The sequence below is a fragment of the Penaeus monodon genome, chromosome 5 (genome assembly GCF_015228065.2).
Source record: "Penaeus monodon isolate SGIC_2016 chromosome 5, NSTDA_Pmon_1, whole genome shotgun sequence".
NCBI classification, from domain to species: Eukaryota; Metazoa; Arthropoda; class Malacostraca; order Decapoda; family Penaeidae; genus Penaeus; species Penaeus monodon.
Window position 1 is genome coordinate 12813659 of NC_051390.1, and position 15000 is coordinate 12828658.

General features: G+C 36.8%; 1 protein-coding gene across 1 annotated transcript in view; it reads right to left on the bottom strand.

Annotated features, from left to right (window-relative positions):
• Positions 1 to 9363: 9363 nt before the first annotated feature.
• Positions 9364 to 15000, bottom strand: part of LOC119572986 (lysophosphatidylserine lipase ABHD12-like) — a 40163-nt gene continuing 34526 nt past the window's right edge. Inside the window, exon 9 of the mRNA XM_037919970.1 lies at positions 9364 to 9559. Within this exon, the coding sequence (XP_037775898.1) occupies positions 9523 to 9559 (37 nt within the window). The 3' untranslated portion in view covers positions 9364 to 9522. The remainder of the gene's footprint in view (positions 9560 to 15000) is intronic.

A 15000-nucleotide genomic window follows, 5' to 3' on the forward strand; every position in this document is an offset into this window, starting at 1 on the left:
ATCAAAATCCATGAAGAATTATATGCATGATTGCTCTTGCCAGAGCCTATCTGTTCGTTGATAATCAGCTGTTGGTATTATTTGTATTTTCCCCCATTTACTCTTATCTTTAAGGTTCAGTGTCTGCTAATGTGATCTAGTTTTTGAAAGAGCAGTCTGAATATTGACAAACATATAATTGGTATTGTTTTACATTAGACCTTAATTTTTAAAAAGAAAATCTTTAGATATGTGTATATACTTATGCTATACAGCAAGTCTGCTAGCATGAGAAACTGTTGACACTTAATTGTTCCACTACAGCCTGATACCAAATTATTATTCATAAGCCGAAATGTATGTTATGGATATTTTATTTTTATTTTTATTTATAACCTGTAGTTTATGGAATTTTTCAGTGATGAAAAATGATGTGATATTATATTGTGAGCTAAAGTAAATTTAAATCTGTGACTGGTAGTTTATTTTTTTTATCTTGTAAAAAATGTATTAAAGTCCATCCATGTGAACAGGAAAACAGGTCAAAATATTACCAAATTATTGGGCTCACTGCATTGAGCATGCACTATGACTTGTAACTTGACTTATATTCATTGCTGTTTATCTTCAGTCATTAGCACATTTTAATTTTTCTAATGGTTCTTTCACTAAAGCTTTTCCACAAAATTGTTTCTTGCACCTGGTGTTTGTTTCCTTAAAAAAAAAAATCCCACTAAATAATGATATTATTAATCATTAATAAGATATTACTGAAAAAGTTAACTATTTGAACAGTCTTACAAAACAATTCTTTCATGGTATATAATTGAACTAGAACTCTGAGCTTAGACAACTATATAATGTAAGAACTGTAGATCAATATATCTCTTAATAGCTATGGATGAAAGAGAGTGATTTCTTTATATATTCAGTCTATTCACTTTTTATCTGCAGTAATTCATTGTCATTCTGTATGTACCATCACTACTAGATAATTTTGCTTCTCAGAAATGCATTGAATATTGCTCTTAATAAAGATTCAATAGACAAAGTGTTTTATTCTGTGATCCTTCAATGTCTTTTTAATACTGAATTTGACATAGTCTACAGATTCTTATTATGACTATTATGACTGCTACTTAAATTAGTTACTTGAAAAAATACTTAACTCATTAACTGAAGAAATCTTTTTATGTATATGTTGTTTTTATGTATATAATGCAGCAAAGATTATTTCAGAATGCTTATAACAGGAAATAAGTCGTAAAAGTTTCATAGAAATATTTAAAATTCTGAAATGTAATGTAATGTAATGCACTATTTCCACCTATTCTCCATTCACCACGACTGATGCGAGTTAAGATGAAGCAAATCAATATATTAAATAACTTTATACCCTTTGTGTGTCCGAGCCCACGACATCGGTACCAATTTACCTTTCTCCTCCACCAGAATTCCTTCTGGTGCACTTACTGTTTTTCAAAGCAAATGAAAATACCCAGGGATTTAAAAAAAGGAATATATTATATTAACTTTATAATTTATTGCATGAAGAAAAGATAAAATATATATTTATATTACATATCTAGAATGTCTTTGGAATGCACAAAGCACCATGAACAATCAGTGAGCATGTAATTCCTTCCTTTAACTGCACAATATCAAGATAACCTTTTAATGTTTTTGTTATGCTTATTAATTACTACTTGGTCATGCATATCTCATACTCGTATCTCTATGTTAATCCTTAATGCATTTATTCAACTGCATTATAGTCATTCTGACACTGTATGCAATATATTAGTCCTTAGCCTGTTTATTAAAAAATGAACTAAGAAAATAAATAGATAAATATAAGCAATTATACATCCAAAATTATAATTTTTGAAGAAACTACTAAACAAAAATCTAAAAACTAGAAAACAAAAATCTATGTCACTATATTAAAACCTCTATTTATCAAATACATTGGGCCCCAATAGAATTGTCCTTGTCTCTGTTTTTGCATTATTTCCCTTTCCCTTTCCCTCTCCCTCTCCTGTATCCTCTCCCTCTTACCATCTTGTCCTCTCACTCTCATTCACTCCATTTTTATCTCTTACTTTCTCCTTCTCTCTTCAGCCTTCCCTTTCTTTCTTTTCTCTCTCCTTTGCAACCTCTCATCCCCATCCCATCTCCCTCTCCCTCTCCCTCTCCCTCTCCCTCTCCCTCTCTCTTCTCTCTCTCTCTCCTCTTCTCTCTCCTCTCTCTTCTCTCCTCTCCTTCTCTCTTCTCTCTCCTCTCTCCTATCTCTTTTCTCTTCTCTCTCTCTCTCTCTCTTCTCTCTCTCTCTCCTTCTCTCTCTCTCTCCTTCTCTCTCTCTCTCTCCTTCTCTCTCTCTCTCCTTCTCTCTTTCTCTCTCTCTCTCTCTCTTCTCTCTCTCTCTCCTTCTCTCTCTCCTCTCTCCTTCTCTCTTTCTCTCTCTCTCTCTTCTCTCTCTCTCTCTCCTTCTCTCCTCTCTTTCTCTCTCTCTCTCTCTCCTTCTTCTCTCTCTCCCTCCTCTTCTCTCTCTCTCTCCTTCCTCCCTTTCTCTCTCTCTCCTCTCTCCCCTTTCTCTCTCTCTCCTTCTCTCCCTTTCTCTCTCTCTCCTTCTCTCCTTTCTCTCTTCTCTCCTTCTCTCCCTTTCTCTCTCTCTCCTTCTCTCCCTTTCTCTCTCTCTCCCTTTCCTCCCTTTCTCTCTCTCTCCTTCTCTCCCTTCCTCCTCTCTCTCTCTCTCTCTTCCCTCTTTCCCTCCTCTCTTCTCTCTCTCCTCTCTCCTTTCTCTCTCCTCTCCCTTTCTCCTCTTCTTCTCTCCTCCTCTTCCTCTTTCTCCCTCTACTCTCTCTCTCTCTCTCTCTCTCCCACACACACATCCCCTGTCTCCCATACTCCTTCCCTGCCTGCCTCCTCCCTCCCTTCCTGCCTCCTCCCTTCCTGCCTTCTCCCTCCCTTCTTGTCTCCCTATCTTCTTGCCTTCCTTCCCTACCCTAATATTTTCTTCCTCCTCTCTTACTCTCTCACCCTCACTTTTTTTTTCTGTCTGACAGATAAAATATACGGTAATCACTGCAAGCTTGGAAGGTATATTCTAATCTAAAAGGAAATTTACTGGCTCCTATGATCAAAAATTATCATATCCATGAAAGGAAATGCTTCAATGCAATGCATAATATGCCTTTAATAGATACTACAAACATAAATGGGAACTTATTAATCTATAAAAATTTCCCTGAGGCAACACAGTTCTAAAATACAACTAACCAACAAAATAACTCTGTTGGTTGATTTATCTTCTGCTACATGTCAACTTCAACTTTATCCTGGAACACTAATTTCCTTTTGAAATGTAGCACAAATAGTAAGATTATACAAAAATTACATATGTAACAAATTCAAACATATTAAACAAAAATCAAATACCAATATCAGATATTAACTCAATGCCACCAGGTGTTTTGCACACCACTACACCACATGCTAGGCACCACATCCAATCAGCCCCTTCAGGGAAAAATTAGAAGCAGTGAAAGCATATAATTTTCCCAGTTTTAGATTTTGGCTGCAGCACATACAATTTTCCACAAAGGTGACTTTAAGCCTACTTTTGATAGTTGTAGCTACTCAATGACTTCAGTCATAGCTAAACAAGAGAACAACTGTTTAGCACACACAACTTGGAGCAGACCTGATATGCATGGCATGGAAGTACATGCTACTCCGAAAGGAGTCCAGTCAATGCCATAAGCATGTACATACATGCCACCCAGCAGCAATGGGTTAAATATCTAAGTGCCTATTTATTGGACATCCAAGGGGTCAAGAACTGTGTAAAAGATGTTCAAATTTTTTTGCTTTACTACTTACAATGCTATGAATGACAATACATATATGTCTTCATATATACACTAGCAATGTAAAAGCGAATAATAAGATATGAAACTAAGCCAGAGCACACAAAATTATATTATCTAAACTTGTACAGAAACATATACAATATACACTCTCTGAAATATTGACAAAGCAAATTACTGACTAAACAGGAACAGGACACCACTTAACATAAATCTGTCTGATGATGAAAGTACATCAGGTTATAATATTCTTACAAACATAGAAGACAACATACCTAGGCATACACATAAAGATCAAACACACATTCTTAAAATTTTGTTTTGGCCATCATTCACAAAGTTTACATCATGGAGGAATAGGGAGAGGTAGTACATCATATCCATCAATTCCTGTATCACAATATTTCTTCTACAGACAAAAAATGTATAAATTCAATAATAAAACTAAAGCAACACTGCAAAAAACAATATTGCTGTTTCTAAGCACACAAACATATTCAGACAAACAGATACATATATGTAGTAACATCAGATAATACATACAATATATAGTACATAAACACTGGTTTTCTAATACATCTATGAGAACAGTGCTGTAATGAGTAAAGATATATTTTTTTGGCATTGTTAATAATGCCAATAATGGCAAAATGAAAACTCTGAACTATTATTTTACAAGTAATAGTGAATACTGCTACAGTAACAGAAGTTGAAAAAGAAGTAATGGAGGAAGAAAAGAAAGAAGAGATAAAGAAAAAAAAATGATGTACATAAAAAATAAGTAAAAAATGAACAAGAAAAAAAACAAACAACAAGAAAAGCAAAAGTAGTAGTTGTAACTATAGCAGCACAGTACTTGCAGTGACAGCAGCAGCAGCAATAGAGGTATGTAGTGCAATTGCAGTATTGGTAATATTGGTAGCAGAGTAATTGCAATATCAGTAATAATAGTAGCAGTGTAATTGAATCAGCAGTAGTAGCAGTAGCATGAATAGCAGTAATAGTAGTAATAGTTGTAACAATACTACTGGTACTAGTAGTAACACATACAAAAGTACTACTATTAATTGTCACTGTCATTTTCTATATGTCTTTACAAGCTTTTAATTAATCTGAAGTACATGAAATTGCTTATGAGATTCAACAAACAATAATAAATCAATATCAATAATATGTAGGCCGACTTTAGTATGCATAGTTAAAACATGAGATTGGTTTAAAGTAAAGGTGCTATCTTATGAAAAATATAAATTCATGCATATATTTCAGCTAATTTCCTTTCTGAATTAATACCTTGGTGTATTTTCCCTCCCAGAAATGAGGCCATAAAATAATAGACAAAGGGCATTTTACTAGAATTTCATTTTAAAAATAAAATAAGACCAATGCTAATCATCTTTTATAAAATCACTATTAAAGACTGCTCTGAGTAAGCAAATTCTACCTTTAAAAACTTTCTTTTCTTTGTTCTTCCTTTCTTATTGATTCATATTTGACTTCTGTTCTGTGAACAACATTTAAATAATATATGTGCTAGCTATTTCCTCTAACTTTCTTATATTTCACAATATACTCCCTGTGTTTAAACCAAATAATTTTTTATCTCTACTATCTATTTCCTGCTCATTATAATACTATTTCCTGACATTTCACATCTCCCTTTCAAAACTATTTATTTCTTATTTGTTTTGCTTGTACCACCATGTGAAAAGTTAATCACATCTTTACCAAAGTTAAACTGACTATTTAAAAAAGAACAATTGCAGTCATGCAGGCAAACCTGTACTCAGAATCACCACACACACTATCTGAAGCCATCAAATTGAAACTTTCTTTGTAGAAACATCATACTTCACAGTTATGTAAATGTCTGACACTTGTATATGAGTATATTTTTCCCCTATACCATTACTTAAAAGATCCATCATAATTTGTTAACTACAAGAGCGCTACCCACATCAGCAAATAAACCATTTATCAATCAATAAAGAAATCATATTTTAAGTGTATGATATCTTTCGCAGTGATAGAACTATCTTAAGGTTACTTTACATATTGTCATTACTGGAATGACGAGCATATAACAATATATAGTGGTGTATTCACAAACATACTAAATTCACACGAAACACAAACAAAACAAAAATGAGAAGTTGAAGATGACAAAAATCGCTATAATAACCATCTTCCTTGAAGAGCAATTATATTTTTTTTCCTTCTTTCGTGGAAAATCAATAAGCAGTTACCTCTTAGCAGACTTGCAAGCATCTAGGCAAGTGATACATAAACTGTACATGTAGACACATGAATAACAGCTGTATAGCTGCAACAAACAAGCAATACACAGACTTATTTTTCTTAATTAAATTAAAAATAATGATAACAATAACAAAAATATGAAAAATAAAGATGTTTCCCCAGCCAATACAGTGAACATTACAAAATATGTAAATCAGTATCATCATTATCTATATCATACTAATAATGCATGAGAGACTGAATATCACATGTCACATTTTATACTAATCCTGCAAAGAGAGATGTACAAAGATTCTATTCAATTTTTTCAATATAATTTCTACTATCAATCTGTAGGTGTGAGATATGAAGAGCCACTCTACTAGAGAATAACTAGCTATAAGGACAATACTTTCCCTTCTGTTAAAGCAAAGGTACCAAAATACATAAATCTACATTCTATTTGTATCTGTGGCATGGTCAATATTTGTCAGATCAAAAACATTGGTCACATTCCAAAGTCTTCTGAGTAATGAATCTTACATGTACAATAGCAATAGTTTTTACATAGCTGATATGTATGTCCTTGTGCTCATATCATCTTCCCTATCTTATAAAGATTTCCACTAAGTAAACAGCTATTGCCAAGGATGAAAATGTTCATTCTATCCACTAAAAAAATTATCCATATATAAAGTCTGCCAACAACTTGATTCATGTTAGAGATAACCTTAAATAAAATGTGACATGAACAAAATGGTATAAGTAAATCATAAATATAACTGTAATAAATACCCAGAATAGTATATATATTTGGATGTATAATCTCAAACCATGCTTCAAAGTTCTATTCTATAATATATACACCAGGCATTAAGGCATATACACCATGCATGTATGTGTTAGTGTATGTATGTATGTGTATGTGTATGTGTATGTGTATGTGTATGTATATGTATACGTATATGTATATGTATATGTATGTTAAGGTGTGTGTGTGTGTGTGTGTGTGTGTGTGTGTGTGTGTGTGTGTGTGTGTGTGTGTGTGTGTGTGTGTGTGTGTGTGTGTGCGTGCGTGTGTGTGTGTGTGTGTGTGTGTGTGTGTGTGTGGGTGGGTGGGCGGGTTCTTGGGTGGGTGGGTGGGTGGGTGGGTGGGTGGGTGGGTGGGTGGGTGGGGTGGGTGGGTGGGTGGGTGGGTGGGTGGGTGGGTGGGTGGGTGGGTGGGTGGTTGGGTGGGTGGGTGGGTGGGTGGTTGGGTGGGTGGGTGAGTGAGTGAGTGAGTGAGTGAGTGAATCTGTGAATGTGTGAGTGAGTGACTGACTGACTGACTGACTGACTGACTGACTGACTGACTGACTGACTGACTGACTGACTGACTGACTGACTGACTGACTGGGTGGGTGAGTGGGTGTCTGTGTGGAAGTGGGGTTTATCTGTTTGGGTATGTGTGTGTCTGTGTGTGTGTGTGTGTGTGTCTGTGTGTGTGTGTGTGTCTGTGTGTGTGTGTGTGTGTGTGTGTGTGTCTGTGTGGGTGTGGGTGTGGGTGTGGGTATGTGTATGTCTGTGTGCAAGTGTGCAATTATGCAAGTATGTGACAGTATGAGTGTGCATATGTGCATGTATGTATGAGTGTGTGCCTGAGTTTGTGAGAATGTGTGAGTGAGAGAGTGAGAGTGAGAGTGTGTATGTGTGTGTGTATGTATGAGAGTATATGTGTGTTAGTGTGCATGTGAAAAAGTATGTCTGAGTAGATACGTTTTAGTGAGAGCAAGGGTGTGTGAGAGGGACTGTGTGATTTCTAATGGTATTATATAACTGATAGATAAATGTTTTACATACATACTAATATCATGATATATAATTATATAATTCATGCCTTTAAAGCCTACTACTTGCCTGCCATAGTTGACAAGGACAGTCGAGTAGCTCAATAAACAAAGTATTTCATATGAAAGAATTATGAAAAAGAAAAATTAACTCATAATCTCTCCTACTTTGATTTATCATTCAATATAGTTGGAAGAACTTGCTTAATTTTTAAAATACACTGAGGCACAGAATGTGAGATCATATGAATTATAATGGTATTATAAAGATCTACTGTTTCTGCTTTTACACATTTGATTTCTGTTTGATGGGTAAGTATTAAAATTGGGATATACTTTTATACTTGAAAGAGTACTGGGTCTTGTAAAAATATCCATTATATATCATGTTATTTTTAACAAAGTGATACCATCATAAAGAAAGATGAAGCAATTTGCCAGAGTCCTAAAAACTGAAACAACTTATTGAGAATTTTCATCTATGTGGCATAAAACAAGAATCTGCACAAGATATTTGTCTGTTCCAGTTAATAAGGTCAAGAAGAAAGTCCACAGCTCTTCAGAACATTATCACACTTAAAGTCCACACACCAAGTGGAAGAAGAAAATGCCGTGACTCAACGGAAACTTTTAAAACTTCTAAGACCCTTGAAACCAATTTTTTTTCAAGAAGAAATAAATTCAGAATAAAAAATATTCTCAGAACAACCCTCCTGTAGGAGGAGCATACTGCAAAGGAGAATAAAAACCACCCACTACAAACTTTTTTCTCTTTTTTCAGCTAAGTGGTCCTTCCTAGAAAATGACAGATTTCTAATAAAAATTATTTATAGAGTTTCTAGTTACCATTTACTGGCAAAAATAATATTTTATTAATAAAATCTGATCATTTAAGCAATCAAATTTAACTTTGATTTCCTTTCCACATACTTTATAACTAATTAAAAATTGTAAATCAACTTTCAGAGGCATTGCCGAGCAGAATATCTTGAGTCAAGAAGCTGCAAGAAGCCACAATAATCCAACATGATATTCACTAGCTTCCACTTTATAAACTTTATTCTCTTTGAATTCTTCTAAATTCACTACAACTTACAATACAAAATCAAATACTGTTACATGTTGTATCAAACCAGACAGCTACAGCAAACAATGAAATCAACAAAGAATCATCTTTGCTGATATACCTTCCCATGAATGCAAATGTTCAGTATCTTTAAATAATTTTGCAGTCCATATCTTTAATAACATCCTAAGAAACACGTTTTAAAATGGACATATATTATCACATACAAATAATACTTTTACTTGAAAATTTTCTGATAAGTAGGACTGCAGTCTACTTTAACACAAAAAATATTGTATGTAAATGGAATTTTCCAAATATACAAGAAATACCATTTAGCAATTACTACAAGATAAGCCCTACACCTTATGCAATACTTTATAAAGATAAAAATTAGGTGGTCCCAACACACTTCTTTATCACTTACCCATGATATCTAGACATACTTACTTTTTTGCAATGAGTATTATCCTCAATATATTGTGCATTCAGTTTGCAAAATGCATGTAATCCATTATAGCATATAGATCTTTGGCTGATCTATTTAATTTGGTCCTTCAATTGCCCTTGAAAAGAAGTCCCTGGAAAATTAACATAAATTATAAGTTAAGATTCTGACTACTAACTTTCTCATGATAAACTACCATACATACTACTTACAACAGACATATCTTTTACACAGAGTATAAAAGATATGAATTCTATCACAATTCTATCACTTCTATCACATTTTCAACTAAAGACATAATGATAATGGTATTCAACAAAAATGAAGCATATGTCTGAGAAGTCTGGTGCAAATGGTTAATGGTTACAAAGCAAAATAAATGTGCTAGACATCAAAGATCATATAACACTATAGAAAGGTGTAGTGGTGAAAAGTGTAAAGAGAGGGGTTAGTTGATTATTAAATGTTTTACACATTAAATGTCATACAACAGTTAAGGGTAGTATGGCGTTGAAAGGGGCAAAGAGGGGTAAGAGAAGTCCCAACACGTTGGAGTTTCTTCAGCGTATACATGATCTGTTGGTTCTCCAGCAACACATTAGTGGGAATGATGTCATGGCTTAGGCCACACCCCTCCAAACATTGTCTAATCCCTTAATCTTTTATTACCAATAGTGATGATAATTGATAAATTTCTTAAAATAGAAATGTTCATTGATATTAGGGAACAAAGATAATAAAGACAATACATGATCACACCTTAAGAGATCATTTTATCAAAGGTTTTTGGTACTTTTTCTGCAAGACCACATAAAATAAGTCCCATATATATTTCAAGTGTAACTTCAGGTATGTAGTCCCATGTAATATATACACTAACACCATCACTGTCTTCACGTACTATATAGATTAACATGATCAAAAATTTATATGTGGGATACTGTTGTTCCTGGCCATCTTCTGGGTGTCTCTCACATTAGACATAATGCAATGGACCTCAGTGACATGTCATGTAGACATGTTATGTCTAGATGGATATTTCTAAAACTATTTCTAAAACTATCTCTTAATGCACAAGGATCCACTCGTTACGTCTTGAGATCATATAAAGAAAATATGAAGTTCCTACTTCAATTTACCTGGATTTTGAAGTCATATAAGGATAGAGGGAGTAGGAGAGAGTGAGAGAGAGAGAGAGAGAGAGAGAGAGAGAGAGAGAGAGAGAGAGAGAGAGAGAGTGTGTGTGTGTGTGTGTGTGTGTGTGTGTGTGTGTGTGTGTGTGTGTGTGTGTGTATGTGTGTGTGTGTGTGTGTGTGTGTGTGTGTGTGTGTGTGTGTGTGTGTGTGTGTGTGTGTGTGTGTGTGTGTGTTCTGAATGTAAAGATGGTGATTGAAATGATGTCACTTCCTCATCTTCAAGACATTACACGCACACACACTCACTCACTCACACACACACACACACACACACACACACACACACACACACACACACACACACACACATGCACACACAGAGGAAGTGGTGTCTTTTTACAGCTCCATCTTACTTCTACATAGTAGTAAATGATGTCACATAAGAAAGTGATGTCAGTACACAGTCAATGATGTGATTGGTCATGTTCTGTAACATGTGACCCAGGCTGCATTGACCTCACTGGCTACTATCATGTCCACGTTTGCCGCCAGGTCGAAGCACAGAAATTTTCCCTTATATATACTGGTGCTTGCACTTAATTCATTACTCGCTCTTGTAATGCCACGCTCCTCAAGCATTTGAAGATGCTCTTCGTCCTCCTCTTCTGAGATCGATGACTTCCAATCATCAACCTCATCAGCACCTCCTGCAAAGGTATTTCGTTTTCTCCCCACTCTTCCTGCTCTTCCACCTTTTTTGACCTCTCCTCTGAGGAGAGTCGCGATGAGTGGCTTTCCAGAAGGGCAGACACCGTTGACCCCCACTTTAACGTGTCCAGTTCGGACGAGGAACTGGAATATGCGTCTCAGGTCGACGAGATGCTTGACAGCAACAAAGCTCTCTCGGCGTGGCAGCAAAGCTGTTACAGAGGAGTGCTCCTAGGAGCGAAAAGTTCATTTAGTGACACAGAGACATCTCCTTACGTCTTGGATTTGAAAGTGATCCTGGTGTCAAGGTGACACTGGATGTGGAACACATCCTTATAGATCTTTGGCTGTTTTTTCACCGATCTCCTTGATCTCATTGTCCAGGAGTCCAACTGGTAAGTTTCATTATTGCTTTTGTGTTCTTCCCATTTATATCCATATTGAGTAAATATCTCTTTCACTAAGCAGTCATAATGTATTACTTACTTATTTTTCTTTTCCATTCCCACAGGTATGTAGTTGACCACCCTCCTGTCGCCTTCCCTCACATGAGGAAGTGGACTCCCACGTCCTGGTAGGAGGATGTAGGGGGTGATGGATCTCCCAGTTACTGTGACTACAGGTTGACTATCGGCATCCTGTTTCACAAACTCACTGCTGAGGTCATGACAAGGTATCAGTTCAACCAGTTGATGACTCACCTCCATTTTGCGTACTTGGAGGAAGGAGCTCCACTCCTGCAGGACAGAATGTGGAAGCTACGAGCAGTCATGGACTCCCTCAACGACTCATTCCAGTCGACGTTCGTGCCGGGGAAGGACATCACCAAAGACGAGTCATTGTGGAAGTTCCATGTGCAGCTTGGGTTCAAGATCTACAACACAACCAAGAAGGTGAGGTTCAGGTTGAAGGTCTACAAGCTTTGTGCCAGTACCAGCCCGGCTGCAGGGTACACCCCTTGCTTCAAGGTGTACACCAGGCAGGACCATGGCAATATGGCCTCATCCACGAAAGTAATGCTGCACTTGATGGAGTTTGGTGGCTTCCTTGGGAAGGGGTACCAGTTATTTATTATTTATTATTACAGCAGCAAGACAGGGATGCTATCCTTGATGTGGAAGGACCGCAGCACCGTCACCATGCTGTCAACAGTCCATACCACTGCAATGAATGGGAATAAACTGTTGGTGGTAAAAGATTGCAATATCATGAAGGGTGTAGATGTTGGTGATCAGATGGCCAGTTACAATCAAACAACTTCACCACTCCAAGGTCTGGTACAGGAAGGTCTTTTTCCTCTATGCCACTGTCAATGCCTGGGCCGTCCATCATGCCCTGGGATTGGAGAATCTCAGAAGGCCTCACCTCTGAGCTCTTGGGGCAGTTTAGATAAGGGGCTGACTCAACAAGGAGCAGGGCTGCAGCAAGACCATTCATTGCGGTGAGGCGCTCTCTGCACAATTGAAAGCACACCATTTCGGAGATCCCTGGTGGCAGGAGGAGGAGATATCAGGTATGCTCCCGACAGATTTGTTGTTAGAGCAACAGGAACTATTATGCCGACTGCACTATCGTATTATGCACCAGGGGGTGCTTTGAGGTGTGACATGCAGCCTTGTAATGTGGCGCACACAAAAAAACTAATAATAAAATCTCTTTTTTATAAAAACTCACTATATCTTGGCAAATATGTTACTAAGAGTAATACACGTGGCATTATAAAAGAGTCTGGACTCTATAATAAAACTTCCAACCATTGCAACAAATGTTGAGATTGCAATTTAGCTTTACAAGCACACAAAACATTGTGTTCAGTTCTCAAAAGCATAAACTTCAATATAATCCCCAGATAATATATGGAGCATAAAACCAGAGCGGGGGAGACCCTGGCAGTGGCCACTAGTGGGTTAATGATATGAACAAGTAAATAATAATATAAGTAAATAATAAATAATAATCTGATAATAATAGAGCATTCTGGTGCATCTGTAATATGATGCCTGTGTGTCTGTGTGTGTGTGCACGAGAGCCTGTATCAGATTAACCCCTCAGGGACGTGTATTAGAAATCTCTCAGCTATCATAGACTCTGGTGATTTCAGGCAACATCCAGCTGCTAGGTGTGGGAGTTTGCTACATCTAGCGGAACTTCCCACTCAACACGCTCTAGCACGTCGCCACACATATAGCCATACCCGGCAGATCATGTGGTTTCTTATGACAGCTATATATGTCATCCAGGAGTAACACATTAAAAAAGTGCCCCTGTTATCTATTAGGTATGTTGTCACAGGGACTCAAAAAAAAATATTCCACAGTCCTACATAACAAACAGTCAAGTCATAGGGCACCTTCCAAGGTCATGGGCATGGTAGTAAGTAATCGTTATTCCTTTCATAATAGTGAAGTATATATTTAGTATGATATTCATAATTATACCTTGATTACATATTTTGTTATTACTGATATTCATATATATTGCTATTAACTCAATGCTGACGGGAAAATGTTTTTTTTTTTTTTTTTTTTTGTGTGTGTGTGTGTGTGTGTGTGTGTGTGTGTGTGTGTGTGTGTGTGTGTGTGTGTGTGTGTGTGTGTGTGTGTGTGTGTGTGTGTGTGTGTATAAAATGTCTCAGCACATAGATGGCTCTGCTAGTCCTTAGTCACAAAGGAGTCAATTAGTAGACCTTGTGACATTACTTGATGTCACCTTTCCTTGAATTGGCAGGATTTTTTTTTTTAACTAATGCTATCAATATCGATGGTGTTATTTTTATTAAAGACTTTATGATTACTATAATGTTATAGACATTAGTACAGCAATAAAAAATAACATAAAATATTTTTGAAAATCAAAGAAAAGGGTAAACAGAAGAGACAGGCAGTACTGGTAATTGGCTCATTGGTGACTTAGTACAAGTGTAGCCATCTATGTGTAAAAAGAATCAATAAATGGAAACTGAGGGGAGATTCGATATCCTCAGTGAGGAGGATATTGGTGGGGCCCCGGTGAGGATGAAGAGGAAAACAAAAAGGCAGCTCTCTGCCTCTGTAGAAGTTACTCCTCCCAGACACTTATGCGTGCACTTCAAGAACGGTACAAAGCTTCGAACACACGGGGAAAAGTATCGCTGAGTCTCTCAGGCCCTAAAAATGGACCCGTACAATAAGACTCAGGATCAATTGAATTGAAAATTGGGAGAAATAGTGTTTATATCAGATGCAAGAATGAACAAATTCTTGCCCAAATAACAACTATTGGTGCAGGCGGTGAAGTGCTTGAAAAAGCCAAGGTCTTTGGTAAGGGGAAATGCACTAACATCATTGTGTTTGATGTCCCAAGGGAAATCGAAACAGGAGAAATGACCTTATACAATGAACATATCATCCATGCCAGAAGCATGAAGATCAATGGAATGATGACCCAGAGGGTCATCATAACATATGAGGGGGAGGTAATCCCCAAAAGTATCAAAATAGTTGAGGGCATGGCACCTTTTAGCTGTGCCGTCTTCAAATCCCTGACCTCGTTTTGCTCTAACTGCTCAAAGTGGGGCCATGGAACACGTGCCTGTCCACAAGACGGGCCGCGATGCCTGTACTGCGCTCTTCCACACGGAAGCTCAGAATGTGCAGAAAAGATTTCCGAGGGAAAAATTATCCCTCGGAAATGTGTGAACTGACGACAAGAGCACAATGCCAAATCCCTATTGTGCACTTACTACCCAAAG